Source organism: Ranitomeya imitator, chromosome 4 (assembly GCF_032444005.1).
Source record: "Ranitomeya imitator isolate aRanImi1 chromosome 4, aRanImi1.pri, whole genome shotgun sequence".
Classification (NCBI taxonomy): domain Eukaryota; kingdom Metazoa; phylum Chordata; class Amphibia; order Anura; family Dendrobatidae; genus Ranitomeya; species Ranitomeya imitator.
Genome location: NC_091285.1, coordinates 568795029 through 568821682, shown reverse-complemented (window position 1 = coordinate 568821682; position 26654 = coordinate 568795029). Strand labels below are relative to the sequence as shown.

Genomic DNA, 26654 nt, shown 5'->3' with positions numbered 1-26654 from the left:
AAATTCTGCACATCTGTGCTCCTATCATGCAGCAGAACAATACAGTAGCTGCATCCTAGAGCACAACCGGAGAGCTCACAGTTCGGGCCAGCAGTACAACAATGGCGGTGGTCCAAACTATCAATTAAGCCTGAAGACACAGCCCTCCAACGTAGTAAGCTGGTAACTAGTGCACACCTGCAGAGGATTGGACAAACCAAAGATATAGCTGATAGCGTCAGTCTGCTGACATTATAGTCAATGGGGTCTGCCTGATGTCATTTAGATCTTTCAGTTTCCTGCATAAATTATGTTTTTCGGTTAAAGGTGCAGAAAAATGTAAATTCTGGTTTGAAGCTAGTCTCAGGGCTGAAGTTGGCTGGTTTGGTCATCGTTTCCAGCCATGGACCAAAGCATATAAAAGTACCTACAAAGCTGTGACATTTACTGCGCAGCACGGAGACAGTGCCAGGACTCTCTAGGATTAGCCACTATCATGTCTGCACCAATCTAACACTGAGGCTAGTGGAGAGTGGACATGACTGAGAAAGGCTACGTTCACATTTGCGTTGTTGGGCGAAGCGTTTTGCGACGCATGCGTTGTCATAAGATCGTACAGAGCAGGAATTTCGGTGCAGGAAAAACGCTACAAGTAGCATCCTCTGCGCCCTGTCTCTGCGTCAATATGACGCATGCGTCGTAAAACACAATACAACGCATACCGGTGCATGTTCATGCGCCCCCCATGTTAAAGATAGGGGCGCATGACGCATGCGTCGGTATGTGTCGACGACGCTGCGCCCATCAACGCAAATGTGAACGTAGCCAAAGACGACATGGCATTATTGTGTCACGTCTCCATTCTGCAAGCAGATTACTTACGGCCACCGGCTTACTGAATGTTCAGAGCTGCTGCTCTGTCCTTGCCCTCAAAATGCTCCTCAAGATTATGCAGACTTTAAGGCATTATCCTTAAACCTGATAAAGGAGAGATCAGCCTGTCTGCAGGGATTGCCCTGTGGAACTCCTGTGCACAGAGCTTTTTATAGTTTGCGTTCATTGAGGTTTTCATGTAGCGGATCCATAAACATGGATGGCCTTCACGCTTATACAGGGTGTTTGTGCAGGTGGACATTGGATGATTACTGTAATTTTAGGATACCGAAAAGTTCATTGTTGGGATGGGCTAGTAGGGGGAAATCACCACTTTTTAATTGCCCCCGTTTTCCTTTACATCTTCTGAATATAAATCTTTACACATTTATCTCCCAGCTACAAATATGATTAGAAACTTTACATTTCAGTGCTTTAGCTCCTACAAATAATTATTGTACATACCGGATATACTCGAGTATAAGCCGACCCGAGTATAAGCCGACCCCCCCCCCCCCCTCCTAATTTTGCCACAAAAACTGGGAAAACTTAATGACTCAAGTATAAGCCTAGGGTGGAAAATGCAGCAGCTTCAGGTAAATGTCAAAAATAAAAATAGATACCAATAAAAGTAAAATTAACTGAGACATCAGTAGGTTAATTGTTTTTGAGTATCCATATTGAATCAAGAGCCCCATATAATGCTCCATACAGTTCATGATGGGCCCCATGAGATGCTCCATACAAAATATGCCCCATAAAGTTTATGATGGGCCCATAAGATGCTCCATAGATTATGCCCCATATGCTGTTGCTGCGAAGACAAAAAAAATAACATACTCCCCTCTCGTCGCTCAGGCCCCTGGCGCTTGCGATATTCACCTGTCCCTATTCCACCGTTGTGCACGGCTCCGTCTTCCGGCTCTCTTGACTGTTCAGGCAGAGGGCGGCGCACACTAAATATGTCATAGCGCCTTCTGACCTGATCGTCACAGCCAGAGGATCCGGAAGACTAAGCCCGGAGGTGGATCGAGGACAGGTGAAAATCGCAATACTCACCCTCCCCGTTATACTCACCCTCCCAGCGTGGTCCCTGCTTCTCCGTCGTCCCAAGCCGGCAGCTTGTTCCTGTGTTCAGCGGTCACGTGGTACCACGGAGTCGCGTCCATATTCATTACTTTAATGAGGTGTACCACGTGACCGCTGAACACAGGATGAGCTGCCGGAGACAATCGCATCACATCGGAGAAGCAGGGACCGCGCTGGGAGAAGGGGAGTATGATGTGACGCCGCCGCTCCCCCGCCGACCCCCTGGGAATGACTCGAGTATAAGCTTAGAGGGGCACTTTCAGCCTAAAAAAAATGGGCTGAAAATCTCGGCTTATACTCGAGTATATACGGTATATATTATAGTTTAACAAAATGAAAGACCATCAGGGAGGCGTCTGATTGGCTCCAAATTTATTCTGCAGTAGGGCAACGACCCTACACATAAAGCCGATCTCATTAAGAATTGTCTTAATCGTAAAGAACAAGAAGACCTGCATGTGATTATGTGGGCTCCTGATCTCAACATCATTGAGTCTGTCTCAGGGCATTACATGAAGAGACAGAATGATTACTACAGATACAGAAGATCAGCGGTTAGTTCTCCAACATGTCTGGAAAAACCTCCCTGCAGAGTTCCTTTAAAAACTGTACAAGTGTACCTAGACGTGTACCTGATGTTGTTTTGAAGGCAAAGGGCCGTCACATCAAATATTGGTGTGATCTAGTGATCTACATTTCTCTTTTGTTCATTCACTATTCCTTTTTATAATTGATAATAATAATTTTTAATAATAAAACTATTAAAATGTCTATATATGACAGCATTCTTATATTGCAGCATTTTTTCCGCATTTGCCGAAAACTTTTAAGCTTTATATATATATATATATATACATATATACACACACACACACACACACACTAGATGGTGGCCCGATTCCAACGCATTGGGTATTCTAGAATATGCATGTCCATGTAGTATATTGCCCAGCGACGTAGTATATTGCCCAGTCACGTAGTATATTGCCCAGCGACGTAGTATATTGCCCAGCCACGTACTATATTGCCCAGCGACGTAGTATATTGCCCAGTCACGTAGTATATTGCCCAGCCACTTAGTATATTGCACAGCCCACGCAGTATATTGCCCAGCAATGTAGTATATTGCCCAGTCACGTACTATATTGCCCAGCCACGTAGTATGTTGCACAGCCCACGTAGTATATTGCCCGGCGACGTAGTATATTGCCCAGCCACGTACTATATTGCCCAGCTACGTAGTATATTGCCCAGTCACGTACTATATTGCCCAGCTACGTAGTATATTGCCCAGTCACGTACCATATTGCCCAGCCACGTAGTATATTGCACAGCCCACGTAGTATATTGCCCAGTCACGTAGTATATTGCACAGCCCACGTAGTATATTGCTCAGTGACATAGTATACAGCACAGAGCATATTGCCCAGCCACGTAGTATATTGCCTAGTCACGTAGTATATTGCCTAGTCACGTAGTATATTGCCCACTTACGTAGTACGTAACTGGGCAATATACTACGTAAGTGGGCAATATACAGCACAGAGCCACGTAGTATATTGCCCAGCGACGTAGTATACAGCACAGAGTCACGTAGTATATTGCCCAGCCACGTATGTCACAGGTGAAAAAATAAAAATTAAACATACTCACCTTCTGATCCGAGGGCCCCTTGCAGTTATGTCGCCTGCTCACCAGCTTCCGGTCCCAGGGTGTGATGACGTCGCAGCCACATGACCATGACGTCATGGCAGGTCCTTGTTGCATAGCATCTTTAGCACCGGAGTGTCACGAGGAGCGGGCAAGGCGCCGGAGGGTGAGTATATGATGATTTTTTTATTTTTTTAAAATTATTTTTAACATTAGATCTTTTTACTATTGACGCTGCATAGGCAGCATCAATAGTAAAAACTTGGTCATACAGGGTTAATAGCAGCGGTAACGTAGTGAGTTACCCGCGGCATAACGCGGTCCGTTACCGCTGGCATTAACCCTGTGTGATCGGTGACTGCGGGGAGTATGGAGCGGGCGCTGAGTGCAGGGGAGTAGGGAGGGACTAATCGGACTGTGGCCGTCGTTGATTGGTCACGGCAGCCATGACAGGCAGCAGGCAAGACCAATCAGCGACTTGGATTCCATGACAGACAGAGGCCGCGACCAATGAATATCCATGACAGACAGAAGGACAGACAGACAGAAAGATGGAAGTGACCCTTAGACAATTATATAGTACTAGATGGCAGCCCGATTCTAAAGAATCGGGAGTCTAGAATCCATATATACTTGAAATTCGGCAGGAGCTTGAAGAGCAACGTCACTGGGCCCGCCTCCACGCAGTAGAAACTTGCTGTGAGGTAAAAATTCAAAAATCACACCAAAATGGCGGGCGGAGTGTGTCACAGTACGGCACGTTTCTGATTGGTCGCTCGCAGCAGGCGGCAACCAATCAGACACTGGACACTGTTGACGTCACTTAGCTCCGGACATTAGCTCCGGACATTGGCTCCGGACATTGGCTCCGGACATTGGCTCCGGACAAAGCCACGGAAGTTGGCACAAATTGCAGGAAGTAGTATTCTAGGCAATTATATATAAGATATGTATACATACATACATACACACATATACATACAGGATTGGCCATATATGGATACACCTAAATAAAATGGGGATGGTTGGTGATATCAACTTCCTGTTTGCGGCAGATTAGTATGTGGAAGTGTGGAAGGGGGAAAACTTTTCAAGATGGGTGGTGACCATGGCAGACATTTTGTAGTCGGCCATTTTGGATGTAACTTTATAAATGGCCGACCCAGGTGTATCCATATAGATGGCCCACCCTGTACATGTAATATATATATAATATATATAATATGTTCATTCATCATCTAACCAATGGACTTTGTCAAACACCTTATTTTATTGTTGTTTACTGGAGGCACCAGACATTTCAGCTACTGAATGTACTTACCATATATACTCGAGTATAAGCCGAGATTTTCAGCCCAAATTTTTGGGCTGAAAGTGCCCCTCTCGGCTTATACTCGAGTCACAGTCTGTGGCAGGGTCGGCGGGTGAGAGGTCTGAGGCATACTTACCTAGTCCCGGCGATCCTGACGCTCCCCCTGCCAGTCACACTGTCTTCGGGTGCCGCAGCTCTTCCCCTGTACAGCGGTCACGTGGGACCGCTCATTAAACTTATGAATATGGACTCCACTCCCATAGGGGTGGAGCCGCATATTCATTTCTCTAATCAGCGGTAACGGTGACTGCTGATAGAGGAAGAAGCTGCGGCACCCGGAGACCAGCTGTCCGGGAGAAGGAGCCAGGGACGCTGGGAGCAGGTAAGCATTTCATATTTACCTGTCCACGATCCACACGCCAGGCGCCGCTCCATCTTCCCGGGGTCTCTCCGCACTGACTGTGCAGGTCAGAGGGCGTGATGACGCATATAGTGTGCGCGCCGCCCTCTGCCTGATCAGTCAGTGCGGAGAGACGCCGGGACCGGACGCTGAAGAGCTGCAAGCAAGAAAGGTGAGTATGTGTTTTGTTTTGTTTTTTATTGCAGCAGCAGCGTTATATATGCCACAGCTTTATAATGAGCATCTATGGGGCCAAACTGAACGGTGCAGAGCACATAGGGCACAGCTTTATAAGGCGCATCTATGGGGCCAAACTGAACGGTGCAGTGCACATAGGGCACAGCTTTATAATGAGCATCTATGGGGCCAAACTGAACGGTGCAGAGCACATAGGGCACAGCTTTATAAGGAGCATCTATGGGGCCAAACTGAACGGTGCAGAGCACATAGGGCACAGCTTTATAATGAGCATCTATGGGGCCAAACTGAACGGTGCAGAGCATTATATGTGGGGCACAGCTTTATAAGGAGCATCTATGGGGCCAAACTGAACGGTGCAGAGCACATAGGGCACAGCTTTATAAGGAGCATCTATGGGGCCAAACTGAACGGTGCAGAGCATTATATGTGGGGCACAGCTTTATAATGAGCATCTATGGGGCCAAACTGAACGGTGCAGAGCATTATATGTGGGGCACAGCTTTATAAGGAGCATCTATGGGGCCATAATGAACGGTGCAGAGCATTGTATATGAGGCACAGCTTTATAAGGAGCATCTATGGGGCCATAATGAATGGTGCAGAGCATTCTATATAGCACAGTTGTATATGGAGCATCTATAGGGCCATAATGAACGGTGCAGAGCATTCTATATGGGGCACAGCTTTATATGGAGCATCTATGGGGCCATAATGAACGGTGCAGAGCATTCTATATGGCACAGCTATATATGGACTAGATTGTGGCCCGATTCTAACGCATCGGGTATTCTAGAATATGCATGTCCCCGTAGTATATGGACAATGATGATTCCAGAATTCGCGGCAGATTGTGCCCGTCGCTGATTGGTCGAGGCAACCTTTATGACATCATCGTCGCCATGGCAACCATTATGACATCTACGTCGATACTGTGCCCGTCGCTGAATCAGAAACGTGGGATGTCTACGTCCTTTATGACATCATCGTAGCTGTGCCCGTCACTGATTGGTTGAGGCCTGGCGGCAAAACGGATAAAACCCTTAGGAAAAACCCTTAGACGATTATATATATAGATAATCTATGGGGCAATAATCAATGGTATGGAGCATTATATATGGCACAGCTTTATATGGAGCATCTATGGGGCAATAATGAACGGTATGGAGCATCTATTTTTATTTTTGAAATTCACCGGTAGCTACTGCATTTTCCACCCTAGGCTTATACTCGAGTCAATAAGTTTTCCCAGTTTTTTGTGGCAAAATTAGGGGGGGTCGGCTTATACTCGAGTATATACGGTAATACTTTAAAAGGGGTAGTTTTACTTACAAAATAAAATAAATTAAGTCTTCTTAAATAATAAGTTAGGCAAATTACTTATTTACTTCATGTTCGAAAGGCACCCTAACCTACACCTACAAGCTTTAGTTCCAGCAGGTCCTCTTCAAGCTCATGTATGATACAGGACAGTATTTCCTGTGTTGGTACGTGCCCAGAGCTGCATGTGAAGGGGGCTGGCTAGCCAATTTATAGGCAAATGAAATAGGCTGTATAACTTAAATACGCAGTCAGCCAGCCCCCTTCACACACAGCATAAGTAGAGTGGTGACACAGGAAATCCATACTGGGTCAGGCATACACCAGAAGACTTTCCAGGGCTCCAGACCTTGCAGTTGAAGATAAGGACACCCTTAGGACTTCTGAGAATATTAGCAAGTTACATAGCTAAATTTAAATGGTCACTGTCACTTCAACAAAGTTTGCACAAATCAATAGTACAAACAAACATAAGAAACTTTGGAAAACATTTTATCAGAGAAATCTGCTCCGTTCTGCATAGGTGAACCATTTCTTCTCCCCCTGCCTCCAAAATGTATCACTCATGGAAAAAAAAGCTCAAAAATGCTCTAAAAATGCTCTAAAGCAAGTGTCAAGGGTAACAGCCCATTATGCAGATCCCACCACTGCCGAAACTTTATCAAGGATCCTATTCTGGAAATTACCTGACAGGTACGCTTTACTTTACTATAGGATTAAAATACCTATGTTATTGGCCAAAGCACTCAGGCCTCAATGTATTACCTGATATCACTCCTGCATATTGGGAGGAACAAAAACCGCTTACCCTAAATACCCATTAATTATATGTTAGCCTGTTAATAGGCCATCCAACAAAACAAGACCGCTCCAAAAAAACATTGACTTTCTTCCAATGAAGTGTTTGAAACAGACAGGCAACGTTTCATCTAAAGACGAGGCCAAGAAACACACTGCAATTTGTCTTCAAGACATAGCTCAGAAAACCACTGATCTCATTTCTCCTGGCACGGAAGGGTCTTGCCAAAACTCATTTAGTCAAGTATTCAATTGTCATATAAACCTGCCAGATGCATTGCCCTCCTAGTTATGAAGTACATCTGCAAAAGAAATTGGGCTTCCTGAAACACGGGCGCTTTATAATTTGCTCTAACAGCTTGAATAATATTGATCTGGCCCGTATGATTAAATGAGAGCTGCCAGACACCAAACTTCAGTATTATGTTTTATTTGGCCACCAGAATGACCCGTTTTTACAGCGCTCTGTGTAATCTAATGCATTTCTACAGAAGCTTAAAAACATCTGTGAAAACACTTCATAAGCACAAGAATTCGGGGAGAGCCACACGGGAAGTCTTATGTGAGCACAGACATCAGATGCTCATTGTGTCAATTCTACGTTCGTGCAGGCTCCTGTGTACACTCAAAATGAATCTGTGATAATCAATAACGCCGGCATTGAAGCCCGTCATCAGTGCCTCACTCCACAAACTGTATAATGTGCCACTAACCCCGTTAGTTAACAGGATGTCTCATCTTAAAATGGGAGAAAATTGCAAAATGCCTGTAAAAACATGATGAGTGCTGCTTCTGTATTTAAAGAGAACCTGTCAGTAGGATCAACCCTCCTAAGCCGTCTATATGGGCATGTAGGTCATAGGAAGCTGAATAATATGACACCTTTATATCGGAGATCAGATGTCTTATTCCAGAGAAAGCCACGGTTTTCTTTTATGTAAATGAGCTGTTAAGATCTATGGGCCGGACATAGATCTCTCTGAGAATTTGTCTGCAGAGCTTGTTTTAATAAAAGGAGGAGTTATTAGTGTGAGACATGTAACTAACAAAGAACAGCAGAACTGAACTTTACTGTACCTCTTTACAAACACATTTTCTGCAGCTCTCACAGCTCTGCTGTAACCCTGCTGGAAGCTGGAGCTAGTGAAATCTGCAGATGTGTCAGGTATAATCACACACAGCTCTGCAGTGAGATCAGGAGAGCGGCCATCACACATCACACTGGTAACTGCCCCTTATATTTGCAATGGAGGCAGATTACTGTCCGTCCCATAGATCAGCTCATTCACATATTCCTGATAAATCCACGATTTTCTTACAACACATCTGATTGCAGATATCAAGGTATCATTACATTGAACTTTCAATGACGGCTTAGAAGGGCTGATCCTAGTGACAGATTTCCTTTATAAAAAAAAGGAAAACAACTTCACCCCTGGCCTAAATTCCATGTATGGGCAAGATTGTAATCTGATCACACCAGATAGTGTACAATTATTACACTACAATATTCTCTGCTGCTCACCAGGAGACGGAGTAATAAACCACAACTATATTTTCAAGAATTAACTCACATTCACTGAAATTAATGCTTATGCGAGGTCTAAGTAATCCAGCCAAAGATTCGCCCATTTTCTATTTATTTTGAATAAAGCAAAGAGCAGGTTTCTCGCCAAGTCATAACTCGAGTGAGCGTTTTATACGCTAATCATGCCTTTATGGGTTTTAAGCAGGCACTTTGGATTGAGGAAGAAAACCACCACACGCCCGCTGGATAACTGGCTGCTTTATAGAATGGCATTGGCACGTGGGCTACGTGTGTTAGAAGGAAATTAGATTTTAAGCTTCAAAAGCAGCAGAGTAACAGGATAGTGGCTCTATGGGAGCAGGGTGGCTCAGTGGTTAGCACTGAACTGGTACTGTAGCATGGTTCAAATCCCACCAAGGACAACATCTGCAAGGAGTCTGCATGTTCTCTGCTTGTTTGTGTGGGCTTCCTCCGGGTACTCCCTTTTCCTTAAAAGACATACTAATAGGGAATCAAGATAGCAAGCCCCATCGGGACAGTGATGAGAATGTCTTACATAAGACAGCAAAATAAAATAAATTATAATAGTAAATCCTACATCCATGTCTCGGGGCTAAATGTCTGACAATTGACAGACTTTAATTTAGAAATTAAAGGAATAGTTCCAGCTCTGTACACTATGGCCCACATTCATCATTTGCTTTTTTCTTTTTTTATATATGTCACTTTGCTTTTTCGTCTTGTGGTATTAGTTGCAATTTTTGGCACCAAAATCATCAAAATGGTTCATGAATTTGGCAAGGTCAAAAACTGGCTTTTTTCCTGTCCTGAACGGTTTGTGACTTTTTTGGTGCAAATAAAGTTGCATTTGGATCTCAAAAATTGCGCCAAAACAACAGTATACTCAAAATATATACCAATGTGGGGACTGGAGTGACATTGTACCAAATTATATGACTTTAAAAAGTTACAATTAATGAATAAGGCAAAAACATCTGGAATTGCTAAACTCTGCCCACAAAGCGGAAAACTAAACATTTAAAAAAAAAAAAACAGGAACAAACCAAAAATAGTCTTCGGAAAAGGAGCAAATAGAATAAATTGGGTGCAAAAAAAAATGGCAAACACACAAAACTAGACAAAAATCAGGTGCAAAGGCTGAGATGAATCGAGGCATAAGGTACTTTCACAGCCATGTGGAAGTGTAAGGTGTTGAAACCACGTTGATCTGATATTTTCAACCTACTCTAAGGATGGGCCATGAATATCAAATCCAAGACCACCCAAGTTAATATAATGTATACAGTTTATAGGTCAACCTATGGGATCCCCACTTATTGAGGGAACAAGAGCTCCCAGAAATCTATGGGATGGGTGAGGTTGCGGAGGAATGAATGTGGATGTGGGAGCGCATGAACAGCTCTTATTACATTTAAAAAGAGATTGAGCAAGTAGTGGACAACCCCTTTAACAACCTTAAAAAAAGGATGCAAAGAAATGTCACCACTGGTTTGTCCTGAAATTTACAGCAAGAAGAACAAAACTTCACACAAAGTGGTTTATTTTCTAGTTTCTAAAGCTGGAACAACAAGAAATAAAAACTGTGGTTTTATCACATAAGACCACAATACTCACTGATGCCGATTTTACAGTCTTTTCAATAAATGTGTTACCGTAGCTCCTCCATTATAATATATGGTAGATAGATAGATAGATAGATAGATAGATAGATAGAGAAGAATGTCTAACTTGCAGAAGCAAAAGGAAGAACGTGCTCTATACTAGCATTTGTTTGTGTTTTTTCTTTTTTTCAGGTGGAAATCCTCTTTACAGATCGTATTCTGCCTTCTTGTTGAGAAATGAAGTAGTCGGACATTCCTTTGTAAACAATCGTGGCTACATTTCTGTTCTGTTTGTTGTTGTTTTTTCATGCTTTTCTCAATGAAACATTTGAATAAACACAATAAGAATGTATCTGTCATTTCAGGTAAGTTTGCAGACTAAATAGTCGTTTGAGTTGCATCCCAAATTTTTCACCAGTGTTCTCCTCTGCAGGCTCTCTAATTATCAGGTCACTCTGAGGTAGTGGGTTGGCTGCTATGATGTCTCCTATACGCAGCACACACAGATGGATTCCTGCTCTTCCTGCTCTGTGGCCAATGGACAGAAGCAACCACAGAATGAAAAACAGGATACAGCAGTACTGAGCTGTGCGGCTCTGAATCCTGCCTTTGCTGAAAGCTGCAGCTCATTCTGGCACTATCATTGTGCCAAGCGCTTCTCATTCCTTCTGACCTTTTCTCTCTCTAAAAGGTATAATAGAAGGTGAAACCGGATGTCTTATTGTTATGGCAGCTTGCAAATGAGCCTAAATCTGTCTTGGTTTGTTTGAGTGACTGAGGACTTCAGGAGGCATCAGGGAAGCATTATATTACTCTGGTAAGATAGATTACAAGGTTTCTTAGAGTCACTGACCATCAAAACTGCAGTTATTTCTACATGCATTATGAAATGTAATTTAAACAAAAACAATATCACAGATATTAAATATCACTACTGTATACTACTGCCACCTTACTAGTTATGCAGCATTTTAAAAATACCACTAAATTCAGTGTAACTTGTCATCAACTTGTCAAATGTAAGAAAGCGTTCCATCAGAAAAATAAAACGTGAATGTCACCAGTTTACTTTATGCCCTTTGGAGTAACTATTCTTCTACCAGGACACACTTTGGGCAATGACGGATATGGGCTATATGAATTGGTTACTCTTAGTCTGACACTGTAGATCACACTTAAGTGTTGTCCTTTGGAAAATGCAGACAAGAAAAATTATAGAAACCAGTATCAAAAATGTGCAGAGACCAACTTGGGAGCAGGAAATAGGGGTAGCTACAGTGGGGCAAAAAAGTATTTAGTCAGTCAGCAATAGTGCAAGTTCCACCACTTAAAAAGATGAGAGGCGTCTGTAATTTACATCATAGGTAGACCGCAACTATGGGAGACAAACTGAGAAAAAAAAATCCAGAAAATCACATTGTCTGTTTTTTTAACATTTTATTTGCATATTATGGTGGAAAATAAGTATTTGGTCAGAAACAAAATTTCATCTCAATACTTTGTAATATATCCTTTGTTGGCAATCACAGAGGTCAAACATTTTCTGTAAGTCTTCACAAGGTTGCCACACACTGTTGTTGGTATGTTGGCCTATTCCTCCATGCAGATATCCTCTAGAGCAGTGATGTTTTTGGCTTTTCGCTTGGCAACACGGACTTTCAACTCCCTCCAAAGGTTTTCTATAGGGTTGAGATCTGGAGACTGGATAGGCCACTCCAGGACCTTGAAATGCTTCTTACGAAGCCACTCCTTCGTTGCCCTGGCGGTGTGCTTTGGATCATTGTCATGTTGAAAGACCCAGCCACGTTTCATCTTCAATGCCCTTGCTGATGGAAGGAGGTTTGCACTCAAAATCTCACGATACATGGCCCCATTCATTCTTTCATGTACCCGGATCAGTCTTCCTGGCCCCTTTGCAGAGAAACAGCCCCAAAGCATGATGTTTCCACCACCATGCTTTACAGTAGGTATGGTGTTTGATGGATGCAACTCAGTATTCTTTTTCCTCCAAACACGACAAGTTGTGTTTCTACCAAACAGTTCCAGTTTGGTTTCATCAGACCATAGGACATTCTCCCAAAACTCCTCTGGATCATCCAAATGCTCTCTAGCAAACTTCAGACGGGCCCGGACATGTACTGGCTTAAGCAGTGGGACACGTCTGGCACTGCAGGATCTGAGTCCATGGTGGCGTAGTGTGTTACTTATGGTAGGCCTTGTTACATTGGTCCCAGCTCTCTGCAGTTCATTCACTAGGTCCCCCCGCGTGGTTCTGGGATTTTTGCTCACCGTTCTTGTGATCATTCTGACCCCACGGGGTGGGATTTTGCGTGGAGCCCCAGATCGAGGGAGATTATCAGTGGTCTTGTATGTCTTCCATTTTCTAATTATTGCTCCCACTGTTGATTTCTTCACTCCAAGCTGGTTGGCTATTGCAGATTCAGTCTTCCCAGCCTGGTGCAGGGCTACAATTTTGTTTCTGGTGTCCTTTGACAACTCTTTGGTCTTCACCATAGTGGAGTTTGGAGTCAGACTGTTTGAGGGTGTGCACAGGTGTCTTTTTATACTGATAACAAGTTTAAACAGGTGCCATTACTACAGGTAATGAGTGGAGGAAAGAGGAGACTCTTAAAGAAGAAGTTACAGGTCTGTGACAGCCAGAAATCTTGATTGTTTGTTTCTGACCAAATACTTATTTTCCACCATAATATGCAAATAAAATGTTAAAAAAACAGACAATATGATTTTCTGGATTTTTTTTTCTCAGTTTGTCTCCCATAGTTGAGGTCTACCTATGATGTAAATTACAGACGCCTCTCATCTTTTTAAGTGGTGGAACGTGCACTATTGCTGACTGACTAAATACTTTTTTGCCCCACTGTATATCTCCATCAGATTAGGAGAAAGGATTTTTATTCACCCACAAACTGTTGCTTGCTCTGCTCAGGAAGAAAAATTATTACCGTAAATCCTTACGAGGTGGTATCTTTATCCATCAAAATTACACGTCATTTTCCTATCTGTCCTTGATGCATGTTGGCGCTGTGAACTTGAACAATGTTCCATGCTTCATATATGGTGTGAATTCAAAAAATTAACCCATTCGGGAAAAAGCATTCTATGATTATCATTTACCGTAATTACTGGGGTAGGGTTGAGAATGGTCCTTCCATTGCCCTTCTTTCTATTCTACCTTCCTCAATAAGTTGGCCACACGCAGACATATGACGCTTTTGCTCAACGGCTGCTCGCGCAGTGATTCTATGTTACTGGAAATGGTCTCAAATACCTACTATAACGGAGTGGTATAATGAAATGGTTAATATCTGCAGAATGGAAGGACTTTCTGCTGAATGCACTGGCATTTATGACACATTTAGGGGAATATGGAGTGTTTTGGATCTTGTTTCAGGATTCATCGGACTCTCATAGACTATTTCATTAATTGGTGTGAGACCCGTCAGGTCAGACCTGGATTGGTGCTGGCTGCTGTGCGATGGATTATAAAGTGAGTTACATGTATTCTTATAATTATTTTCCCTTCCCCCCCCCACCTTATTTTTCCTTTTCTTTATTCCCTTTACTTAGCGAAATCCTTTTACGAGTTCTTCTTTTGTTATCATAGAAGTATATTGAAATTTTCATCTGCTTAGTTATAGTTAACTCTTCAATAATAGAAAGGTTATTTATATATATTTCTTCCATATAAGAGAATTATCTTACTGTTGGATGATGGTCTTGTATGACCAAATGTTATGTTGCAATATGTCTGTTATACACTTATTTGTTCAACTTGACTTTAATAAAAGGAGATTGAACATAAAAATGTGCAGAGACCCTTCTAAACAGCGCAACGATCAACGTGAATTTGCTGGTGGACTACAAGGATAGGGAGCGGCTGATCTACCATGATGTTCTACATCCCAAACTCTCAGGGGTTACTATACCAGGGTCTGTCCACATTCATTTTTCTTTCTTTTCCATTGGTGGAATATGTAAGGCGTATCGCTAACATATGCCACTGTAGGCCCACCTCAGCCATTGACTCCTGCTGTAAAATTCTTTTTTTTTTCTTTTAGAGTGTACTATATAGAGCAAACTGTTGCAGACTGCTTTCCTATATACGAAAAATGTATATACACGTCATTAAAGAATATCCAAAGAGGACCTTTCACAAAAGTTTTCATGTAGAGCTAGACACAATGTAATAGTGATTGAAGTGGCTTTTTTTTCTTTTCTATTATGTCGCCTCTCCATTAGCAATCAAAGTACCGTATTTGTCATCTTATGAGTTAAAAGTCCAAGTGGGCGTTCTCAGATAGTAAATCATACATTGTACATCCCCCATGAAAACACTCACTTGGACTTAACTAAAGACAACTCGTTATGTGCAAATACTTTGATTGCTAATATTTGCGCAACGGAGAGACGAAATAAAAAAAAAAGTTTTTATTGCGCTCTGCAGCCACTGTTACAGCCTGTGTCTAGTTCAACATGTATGTAAAATTTGGTGAAACGTCCTCTAAGAATGCCACCCAAGTCTAAGCCAAAAGGACAAGGCACCCTTTTGGCAGCTCTGGGTGCATGGTGACTTTTGGATAAGCTCAGCACCAGATGCCAGGAGCTTTGCCAGCACATTGCCTGAGAGCAACAAAAAAATGCTGTGAACAGAGCCCGATTCCTTCATGGATTCAACTCCTTCTGAATGAATACTAAACAATAAAACCCCTTCTTGATCTAAATGTCTGGCCCCGATAAAATAAAAAAGCCTACACTCGCCTCCCGTGCTGATGCCGTTCCAGCGGTGATGGCACTCACGGTCCCGGGGCTCTTGTGCGGTTGTATAACACGTGGTGCCCGGCGCCCTACCAGCGCTGGCATCACTGTCTCCACCTTCGCACAAATTGAACATGAAGAGGAAGCCCGAGATCAGCCACAGCCCAAACTTCCTCTTCATCTTCAATTCATACAAAGACAGGGACAGGGACGCCAGCGCAGACTGGGCCCATGAATGCAGATAACAGGGGAATGGCGCTAGCACGGGAGGTGAGTAGAAGTATTTTTTCATTTTAGTAGGGCCAAGTGTAGGGTATGAGAAGGAGTTGACCAAGTGGAGTCAGGAAGGAATTTTTTTTCCCCAATGTGGAGTTTACTTTTTGCCACATGGGTTATTTTGCCTTCCTCTGGATCAGCATGTTAGGGCATGTTAGGTTAGGCTATGGGTTGCACTAGATGGACTTAAAGTCTTCCTTCAACCTTAATAACTATGTTACTAAGTAATGGACAACTTCTTTAAGGATCTATGTAGAATGAGAGAGTGGGCCGTACATAACGTACCCAATCTACATCATCAATTTCCTGACCTCATTGTCTTTGCATTGACGGCTTGAAAATCCTCAAAATAACTTCCCTCTTTTAGCGCCAACAAAAAGCTTTTCAAAGAAGCAAGTTTCAGAGATGAAACTATAGTAAGTCCCAACCACTATCATCTGCCTGGTTGAGACTAATGCCATTACTCTTTAACAACGTACAGTAATTGGTATGATACTAGCACATGGCACAGAAAAGCGTCCAGCAGAGGGAACATGAAGTGCAAGAACAGAGCCATAGCCCATGGCAACTATAATGTTGTTCTCCTCTGTGCTGTGGCTGTCGACATGTATCATGGCAGCTAGTCCAGCCCTGAACAACCAGTGCTTCCATCACCAGGCGGCAGCCTTACCTCCACAATGTCAGAGTTGGTTCTGCTCTCATGTGGTTCATTGTATTCTGTGTATTTCAGGAGGACTTTATCCATGTCAGTGCTCGCATACTGAAACAGCTTGTTAGAGCCATTAAAAATAATCAGTGCAATTTCACAGTCACATAATACACTGAGCTCGTAGGCCTTCTTCATTAACCCAAATTTCCTTTTGGTAAATGTCACCTGTAGACAAAAAGGAAAATAAAAAAAATAAATTATCCATGTCAGAAATTATTTTACAACAGAATGAGGAATCATTACGGGTAAGTTCACACTACGCATTTTTTCAGTGTTTTCTTCTGCAGAAAAACCTGATCTCTTGGCAGGAAAGAAGCTGTAGAAAAAAAAGCATGTTTTCTTGTTTTTTCTTGCGTGTTTTGCTGCGGTTTCGGCATGTTAGATTTGTCTCTTGTGCATGCTGGTAAAGTTTTAGCCCTATTCAATAAAATAAGGTTTTGCCATTAAAAAAGCAGCATAACCTGATACCTGTGTTTTCGGTGCATTTTTTCACGATCCATTCATGCCATTGGTTGAAACATGCTGAAAAAAATCCTGAAAGAAGTGACATGCTCCGTTCTGCAAAAAAAACATGCAAAGCACAAAATCCTGACAAAAAAAAACAAGCTGTGTGCATGATATTTCTGAAATCTCATAGACTTGCTGGTTCTGTAAAACGTAGCTGAAAATTTGCATGAAAAAATGCATAGAAAAACGCAGCAAAAACACCTAATGTGAACTTAGCCTAAAAAGGAGAAGGAAGGTTAAAATAAAAGGAAAAGAAAAACATGGAAAAGAAGGGTAGAACAAAGAAAAGTAGACAAGAAAGAGGAAATAAAAGAAATGGAAACTATTATCCTGGCTTTAGAAACAACCAGTTAACCAACAGAAAATGCATGTTCTCAATAGTAGAGGCGGCAATAATACTTTTCATAATGGTCTGATCATTGTTAAAGGGAATTTGTCAGCAGGTTTTGCAACGTAATTTGACAGCAGCCTGCTGTAGTGACAGAGACCCCGATTCCAGCGATGCATCACTTAGTTCAGGGTGCCGCTGTTGTGATAGAGTGTCCATCATCTCTAGTCCAGAGCATGGAGCAAATACCAGGAGACAGGCCAGTACACCAAGCGTCGTGGAGGGGGCTCTAGAAGGGCAACCACACAGCAGCAGGACCGCTACCTCCTCCTTTGCAAGCACAAACTAGAAAAGCAGTGCCAGAGTCCTGCAAAATAACCTCCAGCAGGCCACCTACATCAAAGTGTCAGCTCGAACTGTCAGAAACAGACTCCATGAGGGTGGTATGAGAGACTGACGTCTACAAGTGAGTGTTGTGTTTACAGCCCAACAGTGCAGGGCGATTGGCATTTGCCAGAAAACACCAAGATTGGCAGAGTCGACATTTGCGCCCTGTGCTCTTCATGAATGAGAGGAGGTTCACACTAAGCACATGTGACAGATGTTACTTAGTCTGCAGATGCCGTGGAGAATGTTCAGTTGCCTGCAACATACTCCAGAAAGACCGGTTTGACTATGGGTAAGTAATGGAGTGGGGTGGCATTTCTTTGGAGGGCTGAACAGCCCTCCATGTGCTCGCCAGAGGTACATCAACTGCCATTAGGTACCGAGATAAGATCCTTAGACCCCTTGTGAAACCATATGCTGGTGTGGTTGGCCCTGGGTTCCTTCTGATGCCTGACAATATGCTAGGCCTCATGTGGCTGAAGTGTGTCAGCAGTTTCTACATGATGAAAGAACTGATGGTATGGGCTGGCCTGCCCATTCCCCAGACCTGAATCCAATTGAGCACATCTGGGACATAACGTCTCAATCCATCCACCAATGCTACGTTGCACCACAGACTGTCCAGGAGTTGACTGGTGCTTGAATCCAGGTCTGAGAGGCGATCCCTCAGGAAAACATCCTTTGCCTAACCAGAGGCATTGTCGAGCATTGTAAAAAGGTCATCCAGGCACATGGAGGCCACACACACTAGGGAGCATCATTTCCTTGTCTTGAGGCATTTCCACTGAAGTTGGATGAGCCTGTAGTTTGATTTTCCACTTTGATTTTAAGTATAATTCCAATTACACTTTTTTTATTACTGTCTGCATTGAATTGGAGATAAAGCTCAGGAAATCTCGACGTACACTGTTAATGAAAAGCTAGGATACAACATTCAATAGCCCAAGTTATCAGGGCTCGGCCAGCATATAATGTCAGCACTTTCACTTCACATCCTGTAGTCTGATAGTAAAGATATATTACACACTTTATGGATGAAAACTGCAAAAACTCCTTTGCTTAAGGTCATTGAAATGTAATTTTTGTGGAGAGTGAATGTGTGTGTGTGTGTGTGTGTGTGTGTGTGTGTGTGTGTGTGTGTGTGTATGATATGTATACATGAATGCATGTATGTACAGTATGTGTGTGTATGTATGTGTATGAATAGAATATCTCCTTTGCATTCAGTACCTGTCTGTTCCGTTCGTCCATTATCCGCGTAATCTGTATTTTCTTCCTCCCCATTGTCACTTTCTTTCCCTTTCACAATCCACAATAAATGCTCTAATCCAGAAAGGCGGCAGTCTCCTGAATCCTAACGCATGGTCAGCAGCTTTCTGTAATTGCTTTCCCGTGCAGCCCAAGGCTTCTATTTTTTAGCCAAAAACCTAGAAGAGCAATTTTGAAATGGAAATTAATATGAAGTTTTTTGCAGAGTAGATGCTGAAAAAGTAAAAAAAAAAAAGTTAACCCGCCACACACACACACACACACACACACACACACATAGGGACCACATACAATAATGAAGCTAAATATAACTATAAAACAGCAGGTAAAGTGGTTACATAAGCAAAAGCAATTACTAGTGAATTGAAAGGAAGCAGAGCATGCATAAAACACATACATTTTTTTTCTTAAAAATAAAAAAAAAGAATAATTAAACACTGCCATGACACCTGCGGTGCTTAAGAAATATACATTTAAGAAAAAAAAAAAAGAAAAGTAATTATATGGAGTAACAAATGACTTCGTTGTGGCGTAAAATATGACTTATTGGAATCATTCTGAATACAGAAGAGAAAAGTGTGACCTATATTTTCTTTACAAGCATCTGTGTGACAGTCATCAATCAGCAGTGTACTGAAGGCGGTATATCAGAGGATCTAGAGATCTGGGCCTGTTCACAGCTGGAGCTCCCCGAATGCAGCCCCCCTCACTGCACAGCCCTCCGTTGTAAGCTCGGAGGTAGCCCCAAAAATGAAGCAGGAAAGAAAAGTGCCAAAGCTCATCAGTTCATTTGCATGCTGCTGCCTAGAATTATTTATCATGCAAAGTGTGTGATGTTTCACAGACTGTAAGCAGATGTAAAGCTGTGGGAGACATGTGGACAGTGTCTGGTGAGAATTTATTCTTTGCAGCGCTTGTCTTAACTATTTCAGTTCAAAACAGACAAGAATCTGCGGAATCCCACCTGGAAACCCTTACAGACAGGTGTGGCCCACTCCGCTCACTGTGGGTCATACAAGGGGTGTTACATCATTTCCTAGCATAGTTTGCAACATATTCATCAAGGCTGAACTGTGCCCACCAGTCTTAGGCCGCTTTCACACATCAGGTTTTTTGCCATCAGTCACAATCTGGCGAATGTTGAAAAAAAAAACTGATCTGGTAAAAGTTGATTCCGGATCCGTTTTTTTTTTTTTCCATAGACTTGTATTAGCGACGGATGGCCTCACGTTTCATCCGTTTTTCGCCGACCCTGTCGGAAATTGTTTTGCCGGAGGCTGGAGAAAAAGGACATAGTAAGAATCTTATGAGCCACGCCACCTCAAAAACCGGTTTTTACGTACCGGTAATAGGACTTTACAGAGTCCACGACAGCACCCACAACGAGAGAGGGGATCCGCCCACCTTCCGGACAGGAACCTACAGGTTAAAAAGGGGCGGTCCCCCTCGCCCTCCAGTTTGTGTTCCAGAGTACAAGGGATACCGCCAATGAATCAGTACATGACAATATTATCTTAAACACTACTAAATACCACCACCTTATAGAGTGATCTCTAAGGCACACCTTCCAACAGAGTGCAGGAATAAGTAACTAAATACGGGGGGGAATGTATGGGTGCTGTCGTGGACTCTGTAAAATCCTATTACCGGTACGTAAAAACCGGTTTTCCTATCGCCACAACAGCACCCACAACGAGAGACTTTCAAAGACTATTTAACTGGGAGGGACCACAGCACTAAGTACTGAACGGCCAAACTGTAAGCTGGAATTAGCGGATAGATCAAGGCGATAGTGCTTATAAAAGGTGGAAGGTGATGACCAAGTTGCCGCCTTACATATCATTTCAATGGGGACATCTGCCTTCTCCGCCCAGGATGATGCCATGGCCCGAGTGGAGTGCGCCCTGATGCCTTCTGGTGGTGTTACTCCCCTGGCAGAATAGGCAAGACATATCGCTTCTCTAATCCATCTAGCGATAGAGTTCTTCGTGACACCAGAACCTTTTTTCCGATTCTGGAAAGAAACAAACAGAGCCCTACTCTGTCTCCAGCTTTGTGTCCTATCCAGGTATTCTAATATCGCCCTCTTTACATCTAGGGTATGATATTTTTTCTCCTCTTCTGAACCTGGATTTTCATAGAAAGATGGTAAATAAATCTCCTGACTTCTATGAAATTTAGTTGCTACTTTTGGTAAATATGCAGGATCAGGTTTTAGGACAATCTTATCCTGGAGAATTATTAGATAGGGAGGATCTACTGATAACGCATGTATATCACTGACCCTCCTGGCAGACGTTAATGCTAAAAGTAGAGCTGTCTTTAAAGTTAAATTTTTTATCGAAATAGAGTCTAATGGCTCAAAAGGAGGTTCAGTCAACGCCTCAAGCACCAAATTTAGATCCCAAGGGGGTATTCTTACAATATGGATTGGGTTAGAACGCGGACATGCCTTAATAAACCTAGCAACCCATCTATTACCAGCTACATCACTGTTATATAGAGCTCCCAAGGCTGAAACATGAACTCTCAGAGTGTTGACTGCTAAACCCAATTCCCAGCCCTTCTGAAGGAATTCTAAAATAGCTGAAATCGGAGCCTTATCTCCTAATGGTTGCTGATGAAACATAAGGAATTTTTTCCAAATTTTTGTATAGATCTTTGTAGTAACCTCCTTCCTGCTTTTCAATAAGGTAGTAATTAAAGCATTGGAGAACCCTCTCTCCTTCAGAAGCTCCCTCTCAAGTTCCAAGCCGTTAACTGAAGAGTCTCCAAATTTGGATGACGAAATGGACCTTGAGAAAGGAGTTCCGGAACCACTGGCAACACCCAGGGATCGGTCACTGACATTGTCCTGAGGAGAGAGAACCAAGGCCTCCTGGGCCAGAAGGCGGCAATTAGGATCACTCTGGCTCCTTCCTCCCGGATCTTCCTGAGAACTATCGGAATCAGACACATAGGAGGAAAGGCATATGCCAGCTGGAAGTCCCAACGGACACGAAGGGAATCCACTATGAATGGTTGGTCTGCTATGTGTAAGGATGCGAACCTCCTGACCTTCCTCGTAGCAAATAGATCTATTATCGGCAAACCCCACAGATTGACTATTCGATCGAATATCTGTTGGTCTAGGGACCACTCTCCCTGACGAAGGGAATGGCGACTGAGATAGTCCGCCTCTATGTTGAGTTCCCCTTTTATATGAACTGCCGACAGAGATTGTAAGTGATTCTCGGCCAAAGACAATATCTGTGCTGTAGTGGTCATCAGGGATCGAGATCTTGTCCCCCCCTGATGATTGATGTAGGCCACCACAGTCATATTGTCGGTTTGTATCTGTACATGTGAATTCCTCAGGGATGGTAGTAAGCAAAGAAGAGCCTGTTTGACTGCAGTAAGCTCTCTTAGATTTGAGGAATTCTGGGACTCTTGGATCGACCATCGCCCTTGGGTTAGAATGTCTCCCATATGGGCTCCCCAACCGAACGGACTGGCATCTGTTGTAATTACGTTGTTCGGAGTGATGGTCCAGAGAACCCCTTTTGACAAATGTGCCAGATTGAGCCACCATCTCAGATCGTGAAGAGTGGCGGGTGATAGACCGAATTTTCTGCTCAGAGCACCGTGAAGATCTTTCTCCGCTTGAAGAACCTCGTATTGAAGCATTCGAGTATGAGCCTGAGCCCATCTCACTGCCGATATACACGCAGTCAAAGATCCTAGTAGAGACATTGCGTCTCTTAAACTTAAGTTTGGAGTTTTCCTTACAGCCGTGATTCTTTGAATAATCTTCTGCTTCTTCTCTTCTGGTAGGAAGGATGACTGATCTTCTGAGTCTAGAAGAACTCCTAGAAAGATTTGACGTCTTGTGGGTTCCAGTTTTGACTTTTCCCAGTTGACTATCCACCCGAGTTCCTGTAGGGATGATATTTTGGCATTTACCCTAGACGTACACTGAGCAATTGAATTTCCAACTATCAAAAGATCGTCTAGATAGGGCACTACAAGAGTTTCCTTTTCCCTAATATGGGCCATTACTTCCGAGATAACTTTAGTAAAAATTCTAGGTGCCATGGATAGACCAAAGGGCATTGCCAAATATTGGAAATGTTTAATCTGATGGTTTACCCATACTGCCATCCTGAGGAATTGCTGGTGATTTCTGTGAACTGGAAGATGGTAGTACGCATCTTTTAGATCCAAGACCGACATGTAGCACCTAGGAAACAAAAGCTTAGTTGTTGATTTAATGGATTCCATCTTAAAAGCGTGGTACTGAAGATATTTATTCAAATTACGTAAATTTATGATAGTCCTAAAGGACCCATCAGGTTTAGAGATTAAGAATAGCGGAGAATAAAAACCCGTCTTCTCCTGATGTTTTGGTACCTCTTCAATAACTCGCTTTGTAAGCAATTGTTGAATCTCTAATTCTAAGGCCTGTTGTTGGGCCGGAGTGTCCAGTGATGTTATCACAAAATGATTTGGTGGAGTTCTCAAAAATTCTAATTTTAATCCTGACTCAACCACCCCCATTATCCAGGCACTAGAAGTAATCTTTTTCCATTTATCTGAGAAGAACTTTAGTCTTCCCCCTACTGGTAGATCAGTTTTATCTGTAATTACGTCTACGTCTTGAGAAAGATGAAGGGTTCTTATAGTATCCACCTTTCTTCTTTTGATCCGATGTTTCCAAGTCGCGATTATTTCCCTGCTGGTCTGACTGGAATCTTCTGAAGGGCATGCGTCTCCGGAAGGCATTCCTAAAAGTGGGATTAAACGTTTTAGGAAATCCCTTCTTTCTGTCTTCTGCCTTTGCAAGGATGTCATCCAGCACCGGGCCGAATAGGTACTCACCCCTACATGGAATGGAGCACAATTTGGCTTTTGCCTGAGCATCCCCCTTCCAGGTTTTTAGCCAAAGTGCCCGTCGGGCTGCATTTGAGAGACCCGCCGATCTTGCAGCCAATTTCAGGGAATCAATCGAGGCATCCGCTAGATAAGCCGCTCCTTCCCTGACCTGAGACAGGGAGTTTAACAATTTATCCCTGGGTACTTTTGCTTTAAGCTGTTCTTCCAGCTGAGTCACCCAGACCATAACTGATCTTGCCGTACAGGTGCCTGCGATTGCGGGCTTAAAGGCTCCAGATGATGCTTCCCATACCTTCTTAAGGAGCACGTCAGCCTTCCTGTCTGAAGGATCTTTAAGGAGTCCTACATCCTCTAACGGTAGCGAGCCTGTTTTCGAGGTAGAGGCTACTGCCGCATCTATTTTTGGGATCTTCATCCACTGGGATAAGGTGTCATCCTCAAAGGGGTACCTTCTTTTTGCAGCCGAAGGTAAGAACCCTTTATCCAGCTTGTCCCACTCCCGTTTGACCAGATCTTTAATGGTATCTACTACCGGGAAAGCTTTGCGACTTCTCTGGCTCAGCCCTGCGAACATGATCTCCTGGGTTGTTTTCGGCTCTTTACTCTCATCCACACCCATAGTCGCACGGACTGCCTTAATTAAAGTCTCCATATTATCTGTGGCAAAGCAAGGCCTTCCTTCCTCATCTGAGGAGAATGGTGATGAACTCTCCGAGCACTCGCCCTCTTGCAACGAAGGGCTAGAATCGGATACCATTTCCATACTACTCTTCTCATGCCGCTTAGATTTAAGAGAAGATTTTATTTCTTCCCTAATTACTTCCCTCAAATCCGACACACGAAGGGGGGCCTCTTCCTCTAACGTACGGCATATACACGTCTGACAATCTCTTTACATAGGTGTCAGGTAGTGGCTCCGTGCAGAACGCACACTGCTTATGTTTGGACTTTGAGACCTTCTTCCCCTATAACAAAACATAGTATAGAAGACAGTTGTATCAGCCAGTGGCTCAGATATAACACTCACCACTGCTGATGAAATTAGAGTACCGGTTTCTGAGGGGGTGAGGTGCGATGTGACGTGCCAGGATCCTGCTGCCCGCGTGCCACATCTCCACTCTGAGATCTGCTGCTGCTCCTTTGCTGCTCTCCTTTTCGGTGTTCGGCGTCTCCTGTGGAAGACATGTTACCGCACACCACTCACCAAGCGCTGCCTTCTTTTCAAAGGTCCCGCGCTCCTCCTCCCGGCCTCCTCCGGAAGTCGTTAGAACACTTCCGGGTCATAAGCGCCGACCTGCTCCCGCAGCGTCGCGCGCGTGTGGACGACCCAGGGCGGCGTGCCTTCCCCTGGGAACGCCACTCCGACGTTCAGCCGCTCCTTGCCAGACGAGGGGGGAAGCTGGACACAGGACTTCCCCCGACGCTGCTTCCGGGCCCCCGACTCTGCCGTTCTCACCTGGACACCGCACAGAGGCTTGGCGGACCCGGGTAGGTGAACGAGACCTGTAGGCTCCCGCCGTCCGGACAGGAACCCAAACTGGAGGGCGAGGGGGACCGCCCCTTTTTAACCTGTAGGTTCCTGTCTGGAAGGTGGGCGGATCCCCTCTCTGGTTGTGGGTGCTGTCGTGGCGATAGGAAAAAGACCAGATACATTAGCCCCAAATAGAAAGACCCCCCATCTCTGGACCGGTGTGGCAGATTTTACAAAAACAGAAAATGGAACGGGAATAAAGAAGGACAAAAAGTGATCTTCTTCTGACCCGGTAACAGGTGCTCTTTAGGCGCCTACTCCGCACCAGAATTGTTATTGAGGGCTGGTGCACACGTTTTGACGGATCGCACCCCTACCCATGTTATTCTACGGGGCTGTGCACATGTCCAATTTTTTTCTCAGACCAAGGCTGTCAAAAGGAATAAAATCACAGCATGCACAATGTGTGTCCGTAAATCATACTGCTCTCGGCAAGTCAATGGGTGCGTCAAAGAAAAAAAAAATCAGATCGAACTCTGATGAAAACGCAGTTCAATTTGACAGAATGGAGAAGATGGATACATTTTATTTTTTCTTTTCCACTTCTAAGAAAATCGGATTACACTGTGATCAAACTCTGATTCGGATTATCGGACCAATTTTCTCGGATGTGAGGACATACAGTGGTGTGACCCTAATGCTGTACAATACACACATCATAGATGATAATTGCCCCTGGTCAGTGTAGCCATTAGGCCCACCGCCCAATCATGGGCCCTGGGGCCGTAAAAGATAAACGATATTACAGGTAAGGCAAAAAAAAATACATTCCCTATAGCAACCAGAAGAGGTTATCATTTCTTTATTACTTTTGACCATAATGCAGATAATGAACTTAAGGTACCGTCACACTAAGCGTCGCTGTTTGGTCGCTGGAGAGCAGTCACACAGACCGCTCTCCAGCGACCAACGATGCCGGTAACCAGGGCCGCGCCTAGTAACCCGATGTTTACCCTGGTTACCATCGTAAAAGTAAAAAAAAAAAAACACTACATACTTACCTTCCGCTGTCTGTCCCCCGGCGCTGTGCTTTCCTGCACTCACTGTGAGCACAGCGGCCGGAAAGCAGAGCGGTGACGTCACCGCTCTGCTTTCCGGCTGGCCAGCGCTCACAGCCAGTGCAGAGAAGCACAGCGGGGGACAGACAGCGGAAGGTAAGTATGTAGTGTTTGGTTTTTTTTACTTTTACGCTGGTAACCAGGGTAAACATCGGGTTACTAAGCGTGGCCC

General features: G+C 43.7%; 1 protein-coding gene across 9 annotated transcripts in view; it reads right to left on the bottom strand.

Annotated features, from left to right (window-relative positions):
• Window positions 1-26654, bottom strand: part of MEF2A (myocyte enhancer factor 2A) — a 205963-nt gene that overhangs the window by 89372 nt on the left and 89937 nt on the right. For all 9 annotated transcript variants that reach the window (XR_011320817.1, XM_069766296.1, XM_069766299.1 and 6 more), the window contains exons 2-3: window positions 18983-19179; window positions 16492-16695 (exon numbers count right to left, since the gene is read on the bottom strand). Coding sequence is in view for 8 of the 9 variants with exons in the window: in XM_069766296.1 (XP_069622397.1) it covers window positions 16492-16695; window positions 18983-19036 (258 nt within the window). In the remaining variant the exon portion in view is untranslated. The remainder of the gene's footprint in view (window positions 1-16491; window positions 16696-18982; window positions 19180-26654) is intronic.